The sequence below is a fragment of the Miniopterus natalensis genome, chromosome 3 (assembly GCF_054644295.1).
Source record: "Miniopterus natalensis isolate mMinNat1 chromosome 3, mMinNat1.hap1, whole genome shotgun sequence".
Lineage (NCBI taxonomy): Eukaryota > Metazoa > Chordata > Mammalia > Chiroptera > Miniopteridae > Miniopterus > Miniopterus natalensis.
In genome coordinates this window covers 86,460,295-86,483,810 of record NC_142083.1, presented here as the reverse complement: position 1 = coordinate 86,483,810, position 23,516 = coordinate 86,460,295, and the positions used below count along the sequence as shown (strand labels likewise).

The 23,516-nt window shown below is 48.0% G+C and overlaps 1 protein-coding gene across 1 annotated transcript in view; it reads left to right on the top strand.

The window, feature by feature from the left end:
* CLEC16A (C-type lectin domain containing 16A) overlaps positions 1-23,516 on the top strand; it is a 196,166-nt gene that overhangs the window by 119,646 nt on the left and 53,004 nt on the right. The window contains exon 19 of the mRNA XM_016197595.2: positions 23,151-23,302. Coding sequence (XP_016053081.2) covers positions 23,151-23,302 — 152 coding nt within the window. The remainder of the gene's footprint in view (positions 1-23,150; positions 23,303-23,516) is intronic.

The window sequence follows — 23,516 nt, the reverse complement described above, 5'->3', positions numbered from 1 at the left end:
CTGCCTCATAAGACTAAAGCTTCATCAGGTGACTCTTAAGGGCTGCTCAGAAAAGGGACCATGGAGGACCCAAACTGGAAATCTTACATGACAGATGTCCTTGGGGAGCAGAGTGGGATGTTGGTGGGCATCAAAATAGTGCTGTGGAGCCTCTGCGTCTCCATAGTGGGCCATTTTATTACTACATCCTTCCAGTAACATCCCCCACCCCCGCCCATCCTGCACCACCACCATGGAATTGCAGTGCTGTGTCTTAGGAGGTGCCCCTGGATTTTGCTTTTAAAGCTCCCAACCCCCTTTCTCAGTAAAGGGCTGAGGTAAGCAGTTTTCCCTCCTGTGTTATATCCATCCCATCTCACACCGTAGACTGCTTCTATTAAAAGAAACAGGAGATTGATAACTGGTATAGAGAAAGATATCACTTATTCCAGAGGGTGAAAGGGAAGTTGTGTGTGGCTTTCAGTAAAAGCTCACTGGCCTTTTCAGTGTCAGCCACTCGCCGAAGAAAGCCCACTCTGGGAGGGTACTTCAGGGGCTGAGAGAGCAGGGCCAAGAGGTGAGAGCACAGCTTTAGAGGCTGGGATTCTGGCCCAGCCACTTGGTGCTGGCAGAGCTGTGTGACCCAGGCAGCTCCTGTACCCCCAAGGCCTCCCACCCACCTCTGCACGCTGTCATGAGGTGCAGGCACAGCATAAGGAGGGGCCCCAGTGCATTGGCAAGAAGAGGTAGAGGACAGGATAACCAGTGCACATCAGACCACTGTCCCTCAGGCCAGCTCTGCTGCTCACCCGCTGCGTGGCTTTGACCTGAGGTTTCCTTCATGTGGAAAATGAGGAGTATTGTCAGGAAGGCCCTGAACACAGTGCCTGAAACACAGCAGGCGTGTAGGACGTGGGAACCAGAGTTTTATGTCTTAGGCTGCAAAGTGACCTACTAGGCTTCTGGTAACAGCTACAGCCCGTCGGGGCCTGAGCTCTCCCTTCTAAAGCACCCACTTTCCTTTGCATGAAAGGTGTGCCCATGTACCTGGTCCTGAGCAGTGGTGCTTTGACTCCCTGGGGGCAATTCCGAGCAATGTCACCCCAGCCTCCATGGGTTGACTTGGTCAGAAGGCTTCTCCACCAACCGGCCCAGCCACTGTAGGGTCTGCTTGGGCTCAGTGTGCAGGAGCCCTTCATACTCCATTGGAAATAAGCTCTTAAGACACAATCCACTCTCCAGCTCGCAGACATGTCCGGCATTCCCTTGAAGGTTGATTTGCAAATACAAATTTGAACATAACTGATTTTAGTTCTTACCCCCTAAACTTAGGGTTTTGTTTCTTTGTCCTTCTTTCTTTCTTTTGTTCTGGGTACAGTGGTAACAGAAGGGGCTCTGTAGTCAGAATCCATCAAGGTTTGAGCACCAGGTCAGTTGTCTGTTTGATCTCTGATCTTGGGCAAGTTCCTAAAACTCTATGGGTCACAGTTCCCTCGTCTTTAAAACAGGGTTGTTGTGAGAATTAAGTTACTTACTATACCGGAAAGTGCCTGGTCCAGTGCCTGGCCCATGATACAATGCTCAGTGCATGTCAGCTATCATTATCGTTCTCAGTGTCATGACCATCCCCAGTCTGGTGGGAGACAGGCCAGGAAGTAGGTGCCCCACCCCCCAGAGTGTTGAGGTCCCCACGGAGCAGGAAGGAGCCGTCTTCACCTGGACCATCCCTCGGGACCCATCCCAGGAATCTTCCTCTCCTGAACTCCCCACCCCACCCCACCCCTTGGAGCTTTCGGGGAATTACGTGGAGTGCACCTTCATCTCACATGAGTTCAGCTAGACCTGCTCAGCAAAGCAGAGAGAGAAAAAGAGAGAGATCGATCCAACTTAGAGCGACTAATAGAGTGGCCCATCCCTGCCATCCCTCATGGAGAGCCTGGGCCCTGGAGCCAGGCATCTGGAGAAGGAAGCCACTTTTCCTCAGCCCGTCTCAGTTCCCATGGCCATACTTGCCCCAGCAGGTATGAGTCCACAACTTGGAAGTGTGTATTTCGAGTATAGTGTGGCCTCCTGAAGACCAGCCGACATATTCTGTGGTGCTCAGCCAAAGAAACAGCAGGCCTCCAGTGCCGAGGGCCGTGGGGCACGCTCCACTGGACACTCAAGGGGTTTTGCCAGGACTTGGTTGTCTTTTTTTCCTCTGCCCCCTTGACGGAAGAAGGGCAGTGATGGGTTGGCTTTCTCTCTATATCCGTACTGCCTGGCACTGAGTAGCCACCAAATAAATATCTCTTGAAGCAGAAGAAACTTATTTTTGAAGTAAACATTTGCCAGGCATCCAGTGGTGGGAGGAAGCACACCAGGCAGAGGGCACACGGAGAAGGGCAGGGCGTGAGTAGAGCAGGGTGGGAAAGCAGAGGACACGGAAGACATGGCAGTGAGGAGTCGACCCTGAGAAGGAAGGAAGTGCTGTGCCTTGAGCAAAGGTGTGCTGCACTAGGATGTGTGCTCCAGAAAGGTCACTTCCATAGTCAGTCACGGTGATGGCAAGGGAGTGGGCTGGAGGCAAGTGACTGCTGAAAGGTGCCCCTCAGTGGACCTTGAGCAAAAGCATGATGACATGAGCCAATGCGGGTCACAGAGATGGGGCAGCGGGTCTGACCCGGAGAGGTTGGGAGGAAGGGTCCACTGGCTTCATGACCCGTTGGACAATAGGCAGGTCTCAGTCTGTGTGACCGCCGTGGCAGTTTAGTTCTATCTTCTTTTATAACATCGGCATCAGGAAGCAGGACTGACCTCATTCTTCTAAGCGATGCCCCGTCTCAACTTTTTCTTCAGGGTACTTGCTGGCTCTGCAGGACCCTTCCCATCCTGTGTCCAAATAAACTGTGTTGTAACAGGTTCTCCTGCTGTGTCACCTTTGGGTGACAGAAGACACAGGCTTCAGGGGTGCAAAGGGAAACTGAAAGGTGATATGAGTCAGGGATTCCAGAGGCTTGACCCAGAAGCTCTGCACCAGTCCCAGTCAGGCCTTGCCTGAGAAGTTTCCAGCCATCTTATGTGATTACAGTAAACAGCCTGGAGGGCCCCTACCCAATCCTGAGGCCAGGCTTCCCCTACAGGTGCAAGGCTTGTGGGAGGAGGCAGACGGAGTTCTTGTGGCTTAACGGGCCCTGGAGGCACCAGCTGCTCAGACGGGCAGCTGCATCTCACAGGATGCCTTGCCTTCTGAAGTGTGAGGCGTTTGTAGCACCGCACCCCCCCACCCCCCACCAATCCAAGTCTTGGTTGCCACGGCTGACCACATACACCAGGCATTTTCCTTCTTGAGAACTGGCCTCATGCATCTCTTTTGCATCTTTAGAAAGAATCCCTCTCTTTTTCCCTCTGGGGCCCTGCCTGCCTGCCTGGGCCCCTGCTGCCCAAATATGCCTTCTCTCATTTCCCTACCGCATCTACCGTGTAGTTCATAATATAACTCAAATATGAAAAATTAGCTTTGCATGGTCACCATAAATTTTACATTAATCACATTTAAATCAATAATGTCTGTAGAAGGAATCAAGTTATCCTTATTCTGAAGAAGCGGGGGCCAGTTCAAAGGGGCCATGAGCCTTTAAGCACACCACCCCTTGTTAGAGGTGGAAAAACTTGTCCACCAGTGGATCAGCCAATGAAACAGCAAGTAACCTTTCACAGGTCTGGGCTCCCTCAGTACCCGGATGCCTTTGAAGTCTCTGCTTTCTTCCTGGGAGGTGTGATCAAGCAGAACCAGAACGAAAGTCAGATTTTCCATGACTTGTTTCTTCTTTGAACAGTTGCTAATCTTTTTTTTTTTTTTTAAGTCGGTAATCTTTTAAATGACATTTGGTTTCAAATGTGTGAGCTTGGGATCTTTGATGTAAATAGCAGGAAAAAGTGGGCGGTAATGTTATGGAACATGGAAAGCCTGCCTTTTCTAGGCCATGCTTTAAGAGTAAAAACCAGAGAGAAGAAAGACAGGAAGGGCAACAAGCAGAAGAGAGTAGGAATGAACAAGAAAAAAGCCCCTGAGAGGGATCGATGCTGTGCAGTCCGTGATCCCAGGCAGGCCACATCATGCTCTAACTCCGGGTCCTGCCCAGATGGGACCTGTTCTCTCCACCGCCAGCTCTTTATTGGGGGGAGCGAGTGAGCTGCATGCCAGGCAGAGGGAGCAGAAGTCCAGCAGTGGCCATGCAACCCTGGGTGATGAAGGGAGATGGGAGCCAGAAGCATGCAGTGGCACAAGGTCACTAAATGAGTTTTTCTTTCTATTAAGTTCTAATTGTACAAATATTGTACACATTCATTGTCCTTGTAAAATAACAAAACTTGGTAATTCCTGTCCTTCCCCCACCCCTCTCACCTAGCTTCCTGGAGATAACCAAGTTCTTCCAGACCTGTCTCCCAAGAATGGGGCCCATAGGAGAAATGCAGGACCACAACATGTTTATATTTATTTATTTTATAAAAGTGTTACCAGTCCATTGTAGAAAATTTAGAAACTAGAGATAAGCATTTTTTAAAATCCCAAGATAAGCACATGAGTTTGTTTTTACGTAAACCGAGGTCATCCTGTGTCTGCAGTCAGGGAGCCTTAATTTTTCACACCCACCCAGGGGTGCACCTTTCCAGGCCACCAGCTGTTCTCAGCTGAACTTTTCAGGAGGTGGCACCTGAGACAGTTTTTGGTGATACACCTATGAATATTTTGTTCATATAAATGGTTTTGTCCTCTATGGACAGATGGTGCTAATTTTGCACTTATGTAAATGTTACAAAATTTGCTTTTAAAATAAATTTAAAAGGGAGGGACATAATTTAAGGAAAATATCAAATAAATGGTGCAGAGGCTGCAATTATGGAAAAATCCTTAGGGTGGTAAAGAAATAACAGGTTTAGGAAACACCTTTTTAAGAGCATTTTTAAAAACTGGCTGTAAAACACTTCATCGTGAGGGTCTGCCGAGATTTAGTTTCCCTGTATCCATGAGTTTTTCCCTGTTTGAGTCCCCTCCTCCCATAACACACACACACACACACGAGTTTGAACATTCCTGTAGTAGAATCTCTGTGAGGCTGTAGCATACAATTCTAGAAGTGGACTTGCTGGTTCAAGGGCAAGCCCAGTTTAAAGATTGTCTTTCTCTTTTGCCAGGTTGCCATCCAGGAAGGCTATACGCATGTGAGCAGCTGGGTGGGTAACCAGGGGTTGTTTTCCTGATTTAAATTTACAGCTCTCAGTGCCTCATGACCAATTCCCTTATCTGAAAGATTTAATCATTTCCCTCACGCTTGACAGATATCATGCTCTCCCTGTGTTCCGGGGGCCTCTGTAAGTGCCTTTTAATATTTCCATTGTGTGTGTTAATCTTTAATTAGAATTTGATGTATCAGAAAATTTTTAAAAGGCTTACCTCAATTAATTTCATTCCCTGCCCTATTATTTTCCATCTTTCTTTACCTGAATCATTAATGGCAAAGAGTGCTGGCTTCCAGGACTGAGTTCAGGGCTGTTCTAATTAACTCCCAAGGATGCTGTAAGCAGTCCATCGGACCTGGATGGACTACAGCCGGGTATTTATTGGTGTATTCTCATCCTGCTCTCCCTGCACGTGAGAACCTCACCAGCTTCTGGCCCCAGTAGACATCTGTTTTGTGAATGGCCTGGAACATCTTGCCTTGTCCTAGTAAGACGAGGGGAAGGATGTTGTGTTGTATTTTGTTTTGAATTCATGGTGGGCTGCGAGGTCCTTGCATTTTAATAGCAGATCATAAGCCTCTTCATCAAGGCTGTTGGGCAGGATGTGGCCCTGGCCAAGTCAGCCTCCTCAGGTGATGCTGGAAGGCAGTGGTCTGCAAACTTTGCTATAGAGTCACCTGGAGAGCTTTTGAGACTCCCAGTGCCCAGGCCACACCCCACATCGGTGAAATCAGACGTTCCTAGGGTGGGAGTTGAGTGACCCCACATGCAACAAAGTTGGGGAGCCACTATTGCGAGGTTTCACTGAGGCCTTTGAGGCACACTCTAGCATGGTGACTAGTAGAAGGGTGCTCAGTGCCCATTCTTAAAAAAAACAACAAAAAAAACAACCAGTCGGTTTGGGGAGAAAAAGGAGCGTCAGAAGTCAGATCGTGCTCAGCCTTCTCTCTGAGGAAGGGCTGGGTGAATCTGCCTCTTGGGAAGGTTGCCTCTGCCTGCCTAGGACCCAGGAAGAGACAGGAGGACCAAGGGGTGGTCAGCCTTTTATTCCATGTTGCCACCAGGTGCCTCTATGTCCTAGCCTGTGTAATGTCACTGCTGAGTGACAATGATTCCCCTCTGCCTGGGGGAATCATTCACACCTGAGTAAGGGGAGCCAGCCCTGGCTGTGGCTTCTTCATGAAGAATTGTGTATGCTGGGCCTCAGTGTGACCTGTGATTGTATTTGGGCTCCAACAGGTCTCCAAAGCACATGTTCACAGACTCTCACAGGCCCACCTGCTAAGTTGGGAGTCCTGAGATCTGCACTGCCCAGGTGCCCAGACTGTCAGAGGCCCTCACTGTGAGAACTCCTGGGTCCCTCAAGCCATGTGTCTGAGCCGCAGCTTTTGCAGTTGTCTAAATGTCTCCTTCCAAGTGCTAGGTGCTAGGGAGTAACTTTTCATCTCATTCGTTCCATGAGCCTTTCCTGCCCTGACACTGCCCAGCCCTGTGTGGAGGCCGGAGTGTCGGGAAAATTGGGCAGTGGATGCACCACACCCTGCTTTGCCTCAGGGGTCAGGCTGGAGAGAAGCAGGCAGCCAGTGAGTAATCCCCACTCAGAAGTGAGACAGGAGTGCAGCGCCTGTCGGTCTTACGATTGTCCTGGTGCTCCGGGGAGCTGTGTGGGATGTATCCCTCTGTGGGACCTGCAGGGCTACGCAGTGTCAGGGCCCAAGACAGGCCGCTCCAAAATAATATCCCACAGTGGCACATTGATTACTTTGAATTAAAGTTACTTGACAAGCAGCCAGTGCCAGAAGGGCACCTTGCTCCCTTGTCTCCTTGGATGCAGGAAATAGATCTCCCTGTGAAAGGTGCTCCTGTGCACTTGGAGCAGATACCCCTCATAGCTAGAGTTAAGTAACATAGAGCTGAAAGTCTGTAGCATCACATCTTACTGCCTCTTTCCTAATTTGCTACTTTGTTTAAATTCCTCACCAGTGAATCCCCAGACCTTGCCTAGATCCCTTTCTACTGAGCACTAACTTTCTTTTTCCTGTCAGTTTATCACAAATGTATTGGGGTGGTGTTGTTTTTTGTCTAAAAATTTTTCAAAGTTTTGTCTAAGTTGTCTGGATCAATCTTTTAGCCCTATTTTATGATCTAAGCATCGCATCCTGCTGCTCCCGTGCGCACATATTAAATTGGTTTTTCTCCTGTGAATCTAGTCTTGTGCCCATTTTGTTGTTGTATTAGTCCAGCTGTAAGAACTAAAGCAGCGTGGGGGGAATTCTCCCCTCCCTGACAGCAGCTGAGGTTGCACACGGGTGCTAAGGCTCCCACACTGAGAGCCGAGAGCCAGGAGTACCTGCGGCCAGAGCGCCGCATTCCTTCCAGGTCAGGGAGCTCCCAGGCCCTGGGTCACACAGCCTGTGTCACCAAGGTTTCCCGAGACAGGTCATCCGCCTGCGAGCTCCTAGCCAGAGATGGAGCAGGGCCGTTTCCCACAGTCTCCCACAGTGGTCAGCGTCTCCTCTTTCTCTGGTTTCCTCTAGCCACGAGCCGCATGTGACTCTGTAAACATCAATTAATGAGAATAACATTAAGCTTAAATCAAACTAAAGATTCTGCCCCTCAGTCACACTGGCGGCCACACGGGGCTAGCATGGGCGAGGATGAGGCGCTCGGGTGGAGAGCCGCACGTGCCGCTGGCCCGCTGGACGGCTTAGGCGTGAGCATTCCCGTCAGCGCGGGGAGCCCTGCTGGGCGGCTCTGTCGGGCAGTTGGGGGTAAAGTTGGGGAACGGAAAAACACATGTTTGGGGGTCTTTCAGAATACTGGCTCCATGGTTTTTGGTTTTGTTTGTTTGTTTTTTAATCCTCACCGTAGGGTATGTTTTCATTGATTTTAGAGAGGGAGGGAGAGAGAGAAACATCTCTCGGTTGCCTTCCACACCCAACCTGGGTATGTGCCCTGATCAGGAATCAAAACCACAACCTTTTTGTGTGTGTTCAGGATGACGCTCCAGCAGAGCCCCCCGGCCAGGGCGCTGGCTCCATGTTTTTAACGCTGCTGGGCCTCACGTGGCCTGGTGGCAGGTAAAGAAGTGGCGATAAGAACAATAATGTTTACTGGGCATTGACTCTCTGCTTGTTTATTCTTCAGTGCCTGGGAGCTAAGTGCTGTTATTACCCCTGTTTACAGATGGGAAAGTGGAGGCGCAGAGCCTGGATTGTGGGTGAGCACCCAGCACGTGGCAGGAAGCAGAAACAGTAGGTAGGGCGTATGGTCCTTGCGCCTGAGGGTTAGAGGCATGGCTGCCCCGAGCTGCCTCTACAGCGTGGCCGTCTCTCCCGCCTCGGCCTCCGCCTTTGCCTTTGCCTTATTCTTATTTCCTAGGGGACAACATAAAGACGGCAGTGCCCGCCTTTTTTTTTTTCTTTTTCTTTTTTTCTTTTACCTAAGAAATATGAATCTGTGGCATCCTGGCTCTACAAACGTGCTTTGTGCTCAAGAAGGCATGGGGTTTTCAGTGCCAGCCACACTATAGCAAGGAGGTAGGTGTGCAGGGCGCCCAGCTCCTTGGAGCGTGGGCTTTCTTGCTACCTATTATTTCCTCCTGCCGTCCTGCCAACATCATTGTCCCTCTTTAACCTTTCCCTTTCTCTCCCTGTTGGTGGATTTCCTCTGCCAAGAAATCAGCAAAGCAGTGATGTTCATGCTGCCTGGCCAAAACAAAGTCACCCTAGCTCTTGCTCTAAAATTAGCTGTGCCTTGCCCTGGCCAGTTTGGCTCAGTGGTTAGAACATTGACCCGAGGACTGAAGGGTCTCGGGTTTGATTTCGTTCAAGGGCATATACATACCTTGGTTGCAGGCTCGATTCCCAGCCGCGGTCGGGATGCATTCAGGAGGCAACAAATCTATGTGTCTCTCACATCGATGTTTCTCTCACTCTCCCTCCCTTCCACTCTCTCTGAAAAGCAATGAAAAAAAATATCCTCAGGTGAGGAATGAATGAATGAGTGAACGAACGAATGAATGAATGAATTAAAGCAGCTGTGTCTTAGCACAGGCAGTCAACCATTTCCCCGCCAGTCTGGATTCTAACTTAATGTAGAGTGTGACCCACAAGAATCTATTTACAGGATTGGGGTTTGGTTTCAAGTGTATGGAAGAACTTAGACTTGACTCACTGTGGGTATTTCCTGCCTGGGGTCGTGGGAATTAACCTTCCTGAAAAGTCATAGCAGCACTCAGGCAAGTTAGTAAGTCTGTCAGGGTCTCGGTTTTCTCATCTGAAACCTGTAGATAATAATAGTAAACTTTCTTCACTGGATTGATTTGAGTGCGTGTTAAAATACTCAATAAACTGTAACTGTTATTACTTGAAATTAGCATAGATACGCATTTGCAAGTGGAACTTTTGAAAAGTCTATCTGTAGGATTTGCAAATGGAACTTTCAAAACCAGTCTTGTTATTTTCAGGACGTGCAGATAAACTTCTGAAAAGAGTTTCTTTATAAGCAAGTTTAGCATTGCCTTCCCCTGTGTTAGCAAAATTTATACAGATAGATTTATTTAAATTGTTTATGGTTTCTCCACATCCACCAGACTGTGAGCTGCCTGAGGGCGGGAACCTTCTTTCTCACCCTGCAGCCTTAGCACCTGGGGCTGTGCTCGGCACTCGGCACATAGGAGATACACAGTAAATATTTGCTGAATTAATAAATAAAGGAATGATTGGGATATGTTAATTTTTTTTTTTTTTTTGTATCCTTAGTAGCCCTTTATAAATGTATATTATAAGTTCCAATCTGGATCTTAATTATAAACTTCCAATTCAAGACCTGAATTAAGTTTTAATAAATATAACCACAGGCAAAATCTTCAGTTGCCACGACAACCTTACCTTAGTTCCCAGCTTCTGGGCATCTGTTTCCTTTCCTTAGCATGGCTTTAATGAACAGCCCTTACAACGGGTTTGCAGCCTCTGCAGCCCCCTCCCCTGCCCTTGCCGCCTTGTTCCACATATTTCAGCCCCACCAAAGGACAGAAGTTTCCCCAACATGTTCTCCCATGTGTTTTCTGCTGCTGACTTCAACACATGCTCAGAGGGCTGCGTGAGGACCCACCGCCTTGAATGACTGAAGTAAAATGAACGAATGAATAAAGTTCCGTCTCATTTTGTTCTTCATGAATTTAATAGAGGGCTTTATGTTCAAGTTCATTTTTAAAAGAAGAAAAAACTTCAAGGGAAAAATAGTTGAGATTTTTTTATTTTTATCTTGTTTGAAACATAGCTTAATAATTTTAAAAAGGGCTTCTGATTGGGTGTGTAGATGTAGTTAGGCTGATAAGATTTAGTTTCATTTTAACCGTATCACTTTAAATCACATGCTTTGAAAGTATTGTTCTAGTGCCAAATGTTTATTGACACTCATCTTGAGCACTAGAGATTTGAAACATAAAGCAGGCAATTTCGTGTGTGAAGTATACAGCTTTTGTTTAAGCCCAAAGGTATGGCTTGTCTTCACCAGAGGTCTCCCATATTTTACTGCTAATGTTTGAAGTATACTGAATTCCCACAAGCTAATTAAAAATCAGACTGCTATGCCGGTAAGCATTCACTCTGTGAACTAATTTCTGCCAAACGGCCATAAATGTGTCCCCTGGTATGAAATTTAGACGTTCTTTCCCATCAGAAAAGAGGCATGTGGTTTAGTCCCAGCCTCTTCATTTGAGAGGGAAGGAAACTGAGGCCCCCCCAAGAAAGGTCAGTTGCCTTGACAAAGGCCTTGCAGCTTCATAAGTGCCCAGCTGGGCCCCAAACCCAGGCCTCTTCTCGCCCTCAGCTCACTGTTCTCATCAGACCCTCTTGCTCAGCTGCATTCAGAGAACTTCTGTTATTCCTCAGGGCCGGGCGCTTTTCTAGCCCTTTACGAGCATGGCTTAGTCTTCACAGCAGCCTGAGAGGGAGAGTTCTGTTCGGCCGTCCCCGCTTTCTGGAGAGGGTGCCAGAGTAGGTAGTAGTATTCGGGGCCACACCGCACAACCTGGCCCCTGCCCTGTGTGACTGCTGCCCCAAGAGGGTGACTCAGAGAGGCAAAGAGGGAAGACCCCGTGATGGGCAAGGAGACCACGTGGGCACCCCTTCCGCTGTTCCAGTCAGAATGAGGCAAACAGCCTGAAACCCCAAAGGGCTGGTGGAAGAGGGGAGGCTGGTCCAGGAAGGGCCAGATGCAAGAGCATATCAGAGAGGACTGTTAGCCCTCTGGAGACAGATGACGGCTTGATTCAGCCTGAAGTGCGCTTTCCTCCTCTGCTTAACCAATTTCTGGGCTTCTTTCAGGATTCAGTTAAAACATAAGCTCCTGCAGGAAGCCATCCCTGACCCTTGGGCTGTGTTGGTGGCCCCTCTTCTAGGATTCTACAGCCCCCTGATCTTTCTCTGCAGTGGCCTTTGTCACATTGTAATGTAATGGTCACTTGTTTAGTCTCCCCCACAGAACAGGAGCTGCTGAGAGGTGAGTCTTGCCCATCTCTGTGATCTCCTTTGCCAAGCACATGATCCAGTGTAGAGAAAGTGCTACAGAAATGCTTGAATAAAAAGTCTGAGACAGTGAGGGGGACAGTGGATGTAAACGGTCTGTCTACAAAGCCATTTTCTTCCACCGACTGGCCCATCTCAAGGGAAGGTCCAAGTTGGATATTAATTAGCAAAGAGAACATTTCCCACCCAAGAAGGGCCTTGAAGGCTAAGCTCGGAGCCATTGACCAGAAGAGTTCCCTGAAGTTTAGCCAGCATCTGGGGATACACGGATCCCCCACGGATGCTTGTGTGGTGCCCACATATGCCTTCTTTAGTGGCACTAGCAATATTAAACCCTGGGGGTTTTAACACTTGGGAAACTCTCTAGTTGATGTTCTCTCCCAGGTAGAACCCCCCCTTTCTACTCCTCCCCTGCTCAAGAAGGGAGAATTTCCTGGGCCATGATCTGCTCTCTAGAATACCCACGTGCAGTTTTCTGATGAAGTATCTTAAAGAGGAAATCCAAGGGAAGATTTGGCCCTGTCTTCTAGAACCTTCTATCCAGAGAAGGAAAGAGGAAGAAAGGAGATATGTGCCCACATGACCCATGCAGAGAAAAATCACACACTTTTTCTGCATCTCATCTCATTTGTTCCTCACAGAATCCTTATGAAGTAAGCAATGTGTCCATTTTACAGATAAGGAGACTGAGGCTCAGAAAGATCGCCCAGAGCAAGGATGTCTCTACCCTCCTTCATCCCTGTAGCCCAGTCCCTGGCACCTAGTAGCCAGCAGGCAAGGAGTTGGTGGAGAGACTGGTGGAAGAGTAAAAGAAGGAAGGGAAAGGCAGGACCTTGATCCAAGCCCAGGTGGGCTTGACCACATCCTGTGGAGGAGCCCAGAGCAGAGAAATTAGGGGAGTGGGGAATGGGAGCAAGGACACATGGGCTCCTAAAGACCAGGACATCTCCATCTTCTGCTGCTGGGCTGCAGGAAGGAGGGAGCTGTACCGAAAGTCATTCTGTGTTAGACTGTCTTGCATAGCGAAGAGCTTAGGTATTCAAATCTTTTCTTGGAAATCTCAAGTATTCCATTCAGCTGCCACAGAGTTAGGTAACTTTATTTACTCATGCTAAACAGGGCCATTTTCAGAGAGGAAATTATGCAATGTACTATGCAAATGTGGCATTCCGGGGAGAGTGAGTGTAGAGATAAGTGTGGTCACCAATGCATTATAAAGATCAGATCGCTGTGCCTCTGGTGGCAGGCTGTGTCACTTGATAAGGGGATATGCCAGGCTCTACTTGGAATTGCTGCTCATTTGGATTCTGTTTCTGGTAATTATGTTTTCACCGAGTTGTCTGTCTGTGAACTTTGTTTAGTGCAAAGAAGGAACAAGGACTAGAGCTTTTGCAAGTTGCCCATCCTTATGTAGATTTGAGCAGTCAGAGGGAGGTGCCCCACTCATGCCTGGACGTGTGGCAGTAAGAAAAGTCTCATTCTTTGTTTTCCCAAGAAAAGAATTTCTTGAAATTTTCCAAGAGGGAAAGATGAAGACATGTGACGGGTTGCTTTGTGAAAATCGGTTACGCTGTTTTACTAGTCATGGTGTTTCAAGCAAGAGGAAAGAAGGAGTCCTGGAAAACCCCTCCTCTGGAAGCAGGTGGCGCTAAGCCAAAGCCCAGCACTGTCCCCAAGCCTCAGGCTCCTGGCCAGAAAATGGACCTCTCACATATCTACTCCTCTGTTCAGCCATCAACCCAGCTTTTCTATTTTTTCTCTTTTTTTGGTGCATTACAAAGTAAATTGCAGACATCAGTGCCCTTATCCCTAAATTCATCAGTGTGCATATCATGAAGTAGAGCCGTAAGGTCATTTGTCATTTTATTACCCTGGCCCACAGATGAGGCAACCGAAGCAAAGTCACAAAGTCACATGCCCAGCATCAACACAACTAGAGAGTGGCAGAGCTACAGCTCAGCTCCTGGTCGCCAGCACTCAGGCCTGGTTGGCAACTGTTCCCTGCATGGCTCCCTGCATTTAGAGCTGTGGTTTTAGGTGGGGCAGTGGATTTGGAATGTGTTAGGAGAGCACAGAGTTCTCAGAGCTCTGGGTAGGGGTGGGTGGAGAGGAGGCCAAGGGCCAGTTCCCCAGTGTGGCAACTGTTGGGGTAGCCCTGGTGATCGTGGTTGAAATCTTGGAACTGAGCACTAGGTCATTTTCCCTGGGTGACTAGATTTTAGCCCACATCCTAATATCTATATCCCCAACTGCCACTCCCCTTGCAAATCCCAGGAGCAACACTGGTAATATTTTTTTCTCTTTATTCTTGGAGGGACTAGACTCTGTGCCTGGCAGTAGAAATGTGACAAAACTCTCCATCCAGGAAATATTGCACTTTACACCTGCCCTGGTACTGTGCTGGGAAGGAAGGCTTTAGGGAGCTTCAAAGACAAAGTAATTGATTGCTACTTGCAGCAAATAACCCATAAGCTGTTGCTGGTTGATGGAGAAATGGTTACTTAATTTTCCTCGAAGGATTGATTTGACAGTCAGGAGAAGCAGCCAGCCTAATTGAGTGCATTGGTTCACACCCTGAGTGGGAACAACCGGATCTCTTTCTTGTTTTGACTTCAGAGTGTTATGGGCCATAAGTAGAGTCTTCCCCTGGCATTAATCAGGCTCAAGAAGGTCTGGGTGTCGCTCATACAAGCCCATTCTCCCGTGCTGGGTCTGTAGAATTTACCACGTTCCCTGTCGCCCCAGCTCTGCTAGGTTGCATTTGAATCAGCACAAGGCTTCCTTCTCAGAGCACTCAGGGTGGCTCCCAAGGCAGTGTATGAGTAACTTTCTTACGCCCTGGATCGGCTATCATTTCATTCTTGTAGTGGATATTGATAGAGTAGTGACATTTGGGAGATGGATTGCACTTTCCTGCTGGGCTTCTGATTGACTGCCTTGTACTGATGTGCCTGCCTCTCCTTCTCCATCCCCCCCACCCTCCCTTCCCAGAGAGCCAACTGGTGCCCGATGCTTTATCAGTCACTTCCCCGCCATGCATTACTGCCTCTCTCCTCAGCTGTGTTCTGTCATCAGGGAGCCATGCCAGCCGGTTCTCCCTGGAGTCACTGTCAAGGCTTTATTCAGTGCCACAGAGCACCTTCTCTGTCTTCCACAGCTGATTCCCAGTGTTGGACAGCTCCAAGGGCTGCCATCTATACACTGGTCTGAAAGGTCTGAGGGCAGGGGTTTGGTCCATATGTGCTGCTGAAAGGGGCCACCAAGTTCCTGGTGAAGGGAGAACCTTGCCAAGGGCAGCCCAGGAGCACACAGGTAACTTCACACCATCCGCCACCATGAAATCAAAACCTCTCAGGCCTGCGTGTTGAGAGCTTGTGTCATGTTACTGTCCTCCTGCCAGAACCAGCCAACCGGGGTCAAAGGTGTCCCCATCTCTGAGGGAAATGAGGGCCAGTCCTCTCTCTGGCCCCACCCACAGGACTAGAACCCAGGTTACAATTGGCCTGTTCAGGATGGTGTGAAGGTCACACATTCACTATTGGTTTTGTGTGTTGGGGAACTTACTTGACGACTCACAGTTTGTGTCCCCTGGAATCAGTGAGCCAACCTCATAGGATCCCGGAACATATCAAGTGGGAACTCAGCACCTGGCACACAGAAGCATTCAATAAAGGCTGGTTGTGGTTTCAGCAGCAGTCATAAACTGCTGGGGGCACTGTGGGGGTCCCCTCACCAAAACCTCAGCCCTGACACTCTCAGTAGGTGGCTTCAGAGAACCAAAGCCCCAGGTGGCTCTGAATCCCCACAGAACAGGGCCACCAATTCCCAGAAAGTCCATGATCCCATTGCCTTAGGTCACCCTGGGAGGGCCCACAGGCCACTGCAGTCTCTCCCTCACTAATGCCTGGCACACATGCAGGTCCTGGAGGAGAAATTCAACCTGCTCTTGGATGCAAAGAGGGGTGGGGACCACAGGTTCCTTGTAAAAGGAGCCATGTGCCTTTCTGCTTACAAAGGAAATCTTGGTCTCCTATCAGCTTTAAAGTCTCCCCGTGGGCCTGGTATCTTGGAATCGTACCCATGATGAGCCTGCCTTTCTCAAGGAATCAGTGTACCCTGTTCCTGGGCTCTTGTGACCTCTGATTAACAACATGTGCCTGAAAGACAAGTCCTACCTGTGGTGTTATCTAAGCATTGGCCCTAAAGCCCACGGTGTTGTATTTCAAAGCACTGGAACCTCACTGGCCTTGAAACCTCACTGTAGGGATAAAGACATCAATTCTAAATGTGTGTGGAGCCACCAATGTCAAGAATTAACTTATGGTATTGGCACCCATATTTTATTACGAAGGGATCATTTAAATACAGCAAAATCGGTCAGCCCAAGTTATTGCCCAGTAATGAGCTGCACTGTCAGAAGGAGCTATGGAGGAAGGCTGCAGCCCAAGGGCTAAAAGGACAGCTGGTCCAGAAGTCTTTTGCCTCAAAACGGGAGGACCAGAAGGAATTAGCATCCCTCCGGCCTGTAATAAATACTTCTTCTGCACCTCCCCCTGCCCAGCCCCTTCCTGGGTTTATGGCCCTGGAGGAGACAGGTCAGGGTAATGCCTTCTTGGGGCTTACATTAGGTAGAGAGCAGGCCTCAACCAGGAGGGAGGGAGTGGATGGGATAATGAAACCGGCTGGCATTGGGGTGCAGTAGGAGTTAAGACAGGTACATGTAGTGGAGAGTGACTATGTAGGTAGGGCAACCACAGATAGGGGATTGGGAGGTACTGTGTAACTCACTGTCCATGGCCCCACAGGAGTTCTGAGGAACAACCAAAGCCATGATTCATTTCTCCCTCTGTAGAGCCTTGCTTACTCTAGAGCCTGCATTCAGAAAGCATAACTTCACCTCAAGCAGAATGGTTCTGACTAGAGTCATGGCTCCAAAAAGTCAGGGCACTTCCAAGTGGTAACCACTGCTGATGAAGGCCACACAGCCTGTGTGTGTGGTGCCCTCCGGGCATTCCTCCGGGCGTAGCCCCAGGCCTCTCTGATTCCCTCAGCAGTCCTGCAAGGGGCTAGGTTTTAGTGTTATATGTGAGGAACCTGCGATGCAGAAAGGGAGGTGGCCAGTCCAGGGCCCCACCGTTATTAATGGCGCGGCTGGGATTTGAACCCAGGTCTCCATGGCTCCGAAGTCCAAGATACTTTTGCCTGGGCAAGTTGCTCTGATTCTGCACTTCATGGTAAAGTGACTCTTTCGTGCATTTTCCTTTTCTCCTTCTCTTTCCCAACATCTTAAACTTTGGCTGGGAAATGGCTCCATTCCTTTTCCTTCATTCCGATAGGCACTGCAGGACCTTTTGCACGCCTGAAATCCAGGCCCATCTTCCACAATGTGGAGTGCAGCCCCTTCCTTGGTGGTGCTGAAAGAATGTTAGAATTCTAAGTGTGCCTGGATACAGCACTAAATTACATTAAATTACAATGAATCACTGTTGAAATTTTCTATTTCTGAGTAACAAACTATCTTAAAATTAAGTGACTTAAAACAACTACAGTCGTTCATTTTGCTCACAGGTCTGTGATTTGCCCAGGGCTCAGTGGGACTAGCTCCTCTCTGCTCCGCATGGCGTCCGCTAGAGTGGCTCCACTGGGGACTAGAGGACCATCAGCTGCGACCTGGGAGGCTGGGGCTGGGTGTTGGCCTGGGACCTTGGCTTTTCTTGGGGTGCTCCCTGGCTGCTTGGGCTTTTCACAGCATGGGGGATAGGTTTTAAGAGCATTTCTATGACCTTGCCTCAGAAATCATATAGGGCCATTTCCACTATACTCTCTTGGTCTAGGCAATCATAGATGCCCACTCAGGTTCAAGGAGAAAAGACAGAGACCCCACCCCTTGACGGGAAGAGGGTCAAGGTCACACTGTAAGAAGAGCTTGTAGGGTGGGAGACATTGCTGTGGCCATCTTTGGAAAGTATTGTCCCTGAGGAAATCCATTTCAGTACCTCTCTGGTCCTTTCTATTACTTTAAGGAGAAAGCCTCAGGTTGGTACTAGTTTGTCTTAGAACTTCCCTAACTCTTGAGCCTCCCTTTTTATCCAAATAGCTTTCTTTAGGCTGTAAGTTAATCAGAGAGAGAGAGAGAGAGAGAGAGAGAGAGAGAGAGTGTGAATCCTCACCTGAGGATATTTTTCCCATTGATTTTTAGAGAGAGTAGAAAGGAGGGAGGGTGGGGGAGAGAGAGAGAATTATCAATGAGAGAGAGACACATCGATTGGTTCCCTCCCACACGCTCCCCAACTGGGGCCAGGGATTGAACCTGCAACCCAGTATGTGCCCTTGACCAGGAATTGAACCCACAACCCTTTGGTGCGAGGTCCGACATTCTAACCACTGAGCAACACTGGTCAGAGCTCACACTGTCTTTTAATTTTATTTTTGTGGTCACCTTATTATAAGAACTTCTGGTTTTCCATTCATGGCAGTGATACAAAGTTTCCTTTTGAAACTTATTTTAGTAAAACTTTGTGAGTGCTTTGAAGAGAAAAATTAAGTGCAAGTTCTTTGCTGGTATAGAATTACTCTCACATGCAGAGGTGAGTAAGAATGTTCCATCAGCTGGGAGTTGTTGAGTCACTTAGTTATCCCGACAGTGGGAGAGGGTATGGCTCTGAAAAAGAGCGAGCAGGGTCTCTGTGCTAATGGTCACCAAGACTTGTGGCTGAGTGGCAAAAGCACAACGCTGAGGGGGTGACATTCCACCGTTTGTGAAAGACAAGGTGGAGAGAATGTACCTACGTGTACACTCCAAAAGCATAGTGGATGGAAGACTTAACATCCACTGTAAAAAAATTCATACTTTTTAAGTGGGAACATATGAATGTGTTATGTTATCTATTCAGAGAGATTGATAAGCTTAATGTTTTCAAATAAAATAAAATGGCAAATCTCCCCTTTTAAATAAATGAAACAAAGGCAGTGCCTAGGAGTAGGAGGGACATTCACCTCTCCCTGGACTGTGGGTCCACTAGGAGGTACGCCGCACCTTCGTGGTCCTGGGGTGCGGTGGAGACATCTGTGAGCCCACCTGCTCTGCCCCTGGGATACCCAGATGGAGACTTGGTCCCTATTCCCAGTGTCCCTGTGAGCCCCTGAGCCCCTTGCAGTAGGGCCAAGGCACATTCTTTGGGGTCCGGTTCCCTAGTACAGCACCAAACACCCACGTGTTTGTGTAACTGGGTGCCAGAGTTCTTCAGCTCACGGGCCTGGCCGGATTGGAAACATGCACACCTCTGTACCGAGAGGTGCTGTGGGAAAGCCTTCGACTTGCCATTGCCCTTCCGAGATGATTGTCACCACCTTGGGCATTAGGCAGAGCTGGCTGACCAACAGCATGGCCTGCTGCTGCTTCCCCCCGGAGGACCTGAGGCCCTTTGTGTTTGAGTATGGAAGAGATTAACGTTTCTCTTTATTTAATCTTAAATACACAAATAACATACCGCTTTTCCCTTTAAAAAATCAGACCATTCCATAACAATGAAAATGACCTTGACCCTGTACCCTGTATCCCAACAGGTATCACTGCACCCGCCAGACATTTTCTTACATTTTCTTTTACATCCACATGCTTGAACCCATAGAAAATATACAGTTTCATTTTGTGTGGTTTAATTTTACACAAATTGTGTTACACTGCATGTGTCATGCTGCAAATTGCTTTTTCCACTCAACAGTATGTTCTTGAAATACCTAGAGATCTAACTGGTTCCTGTCATTGCCATATGGCTTTGCACTGAATAAATATACACTTTTTTTTTTTAGGCTTTCTTCTGTTACTGGATGTTACAGACCCAAATCCTGCTGTCAGCATTCTTATTCATGTCCCTTGGCCCACAAGTGTGTTTCTCTTGGGAACTTACCAACTAGAGGGTCATATGGTGTGAAACTTTCAGTTTTAATAAATAATGCTAATTTGCCCTTCAGAATGGCTATGTTAAGTGATTCTCCTCCTAGCAGTTTTTGAGAATGCCAGTTTTTGTTTGTCCTCACCAATCCTTGATGTCATTGGACATTTTTGTTTCTGCCAGTCTGGTGGGTAGAGGACGGTCTCTTGTTTGATGCTTCCTCACTTCTCAGGAGGGTGAGCACCTTTGTGTGTGTTTGGTGGCTGTCCCCATTCTCTCATCTGTGGGTGGCCTGTGGGAGCCCTTCACTTTTCCTACTTTACTCATCTCTTGCCTCTTAGAGATACTTTGCATATATTCCCCCTCGTCTGTTATGCATGAAATTGTAAAGTCACTTGTTACATATGAGTTAAATTTTAATTTTGATGGAGTTAGTTTATCAACCTTATGCTTATTTATTTGTACGTATTGATTCTTGTTCCTTTTTAAAGAAATCCTTTCCCTCCCCTGAGGTCATGTGGCTACTCTCCTATGTTGTCTTCTGGTAATTGTCTGTAATTTTCTTTTTAATAGAGTCCTAGACCTCACCCCTTTTGAGGCGCCTCGGTGGGAGAAGGCCCGGGCGGTGGCAGTGAGATGCGGGCAGTGCGCACAGCTGCCCTGTGCCTGCGCTGGCTTCCCCTGGCCACGGCCACTCCTAAGGGGCGGGCAGCGAGCCTCACGAGCCTCCGGTACCTCCGCCTCGGGCACGGCTCTCCCTGGCTCCGAGCCACATTCCCAGGCGCCTGCATGAAGGCCGCAGGCGGAGGACAGGCTCTGGGCACAACTGGGTTGCCTCAGCAGCTGTCTCCTGGGTCCTCCTCCTCCCAAGACATCGTGGCTGTCCTGAGGTGGCCAGACAGCCCCCATCCCCTAGACAGAGCAGCTGAGGGCCGGGGTGGTGAAGGAGTTCTCTAAAATGACACCGGAGAGGACCCCAAACGGGTCCCCCAACCAGCATCCCCTTTCTCCTCAGTCAGGCGCCCTTCTCTTTAGTCCTGGGAAGCCACTGTGTTTCTCCTTAACTGCCCCACAGGTTCTGAAAGGCCAGGGCTCCCTCCCTCTCAGAGCGGCCCTGTCTCATGGTGACAGTTGCTTTTAGTTTTCTTATGAAATCTCTCACAGGGCTTTGATGCCTCAATTGCACTGCTGAAAGTTGTTCCGCTTTGGGGTTTAGCTCTTCCTTTTTTTGTTCTTTGTGGCAGAGGTGGTAGGTCTTTTTCCCCTGAAGGCCCTGAGGCCGCTGGGCTTTAGGAGGGGGTTGCCTGCTGACAAACCCACTGTCATCAGCACGCCCCACAGATACCAACACCTGTGGCCGTGCCTGCTTTCCCAGGGCACGCCCTTTGTGAGTGTAGGAAAGAAGGCACACTTGTCCTGTTTAGGCGGGGAGGGGAGCGGGGAGAGAAAGAGAAAGGAAAAAAAGGAAAGGAAACGCATGCTATATTCATTTAGTTTTGTTTTCTGTTCTTAAAAAGTAAAAGATTCCCACTGAGAAACATGTCTTAAGTATTGAGTAAAGAAAATAAATGATACCTACCACAAAGAACATGTTTATAAGAATGAAAATGATGACTTACATTTCTGATAATATAGATATCTTCCAGTATGGAACCAGAAATTCTGGATAAAATAATTTTTGGAAATCTTTTCAAATACTGGCTGTACTATTGGGAAAGGGAGGAAGGTTCTTGCCTTCTAGATAGTAAGAAAGTGCAGTCCAGAGACCTAAGCCTGTGTGGTGCTGGCATTTGCCATGGGAAGAAAAGACAGAAACGTGAGGCCTGGAAAAGCTGAGAAGACAGATTGGAAGACATTCATCCCCATGAGGCCAGAATCCCCAAAAGATTATGCTCTCAGAGGGTTAAACTGAAGTGTGCATGGGGAGGGGGTGCCTGAGGGAGAGGAGAAATGGATCTATCATTCCTTAGATCTAACTGAAAAGTAAAAGTGGTGGGGGGAGCCTTGCCGAATACCTGAGCCCAAGTTTGTTATCACATGTGTTTGGCCCAGAATTTATACCATCTTTGTGACCACTCTTCCCCCCACCACCAATAAATTCACGCTGAATATTAGGTTACAGTGTTCCTGATAGGACTTATCCGGGTGATGAAAGTCTTCTACAGCTGCGATGTAGTTGTGCACAGCTGTAAATTTACTAAAATCCAAACTATACACTTAAAATGGGTGAATTTGATGATAAAATTTTTACCTCAAAGCTGTCTTCTAATCAGAGACTTCTTTTAAGATTTTAGTATAGTTCTCTGCACTTGTATTTCTTTGTAGGTATATCTTTTCTTTTTAATATGTCAAAATCATAGTAAGAATGTTTTCATCTAAAATTTTAATGTCTTTTCCAGTGTCACTGCAATTATTTGTAAATAAGATTTGTAGTTGGATTTTTAATATATATTTCAAATGTACATTTTTAATACTTTCTCATTTTAAAACAATTTCAAACAAAACAGCTATATAGAGAGCAAAAATTAAAGGTTATTGATATCTCCTCTCCCCCCACCAACCACACACACACACACACTCCTACCCCCAATTCTCACTCCCCCCTCCCCATAGGTAACCACTGTTCAGTTTGTTTAAACATAATTTTTAAATGGGTATATAATTTTCCATGTGATGGGGAAAAAATCATACTCAAAATGTTCCCGTTTGGGGGCATTTAGGTGTTTCCTGGTTTGGCTGTTTCTTTTAAGACATATAGCAGAGGATTCCATTAGAGGGAACTCAAAGCAGTCAGTAGACTTAATGGTCCTGGCGATTTCATTGTCATCAGAGTAGGCACTAAATTAGACATCAAATTTGAAGATAATTTTCAAGTAAGAGAAGGAACCCAGCATACACTGAGGACCCCATCCTGAATTCCTAAATTTTTTACCTGTTTGTTCTCATTCAATGCACCAAATGTCTGACGAAAGGGGACATTGTTCTCATCTTCCAGATGGAAAACTGGTTCAGAGGGGCTGGGCGCCTTGCCCAGGATCACACAGCATCTAGTGCAGAGCTCAGTTCTACATTGCCAGACACCAGTTTGAGGGCTTGGTTGTTCTGTAACCAAGCAGGGGACTCTTCCCTTGCTATCTTAATTTAGGCGAACACCATCACAGTGTAAACCTCTAGTGGCCTGCAAGGAAGCGCTGAAATGTTACCAAGGTTCTTGGTTTATTTTTTTAGCTAGTCTGAGCACCTACTGTGTAGTAAACATTGCACTGAGGCTCTGTGTGCTTTATATCAGGCCTCACAGATAGCACTCTGAGGGGGATGGACGGCATTCCCATTTTTCAAATGAGGAATCTGAAGCCCAGAGAGGTAAAGAAAGTTGCCTAGTTTGACTCAGAGGAGGGACTCAACCCAGGTGTGTGTGATTCCCAGTCTGGGCTCTGACCACTGGACTCTGCTGCCCAGTGTCTCCATCAGGCTGGGAAGCCAGACTCCAGCTCATTCTGCTCTCTCTCCCTCCTCCCAGACAACAGCGACCTGATTGCCTGCACGGTGATCACCAAGGATGGCGGCATGGTCCAGCGATTCCTGGCTGTCGATATTTATCAGATGAGTCTGGTGGAACCCGACGTGTCCAGGCTTGGCTGGGGAGTGGTCAAGTTCGCGGGCCTCCTGCAGGTACGGTGGCCAACAACTCCAAAAGCTCCTCTCTGCTGACTGTACAAACACACACAAGTGTCATCTTTACAGTTAATTTCTAGTAACACAAGGGCCTGAAAAAATTAAAATATCTCACAGATACGGGTCAAGTCCTCTTTGACCCAAACCCAATTCTTACACTCCCCTCCTCCCGTTATCAGTAATCCTTCCATATCTGGTTCTCTATTAAATG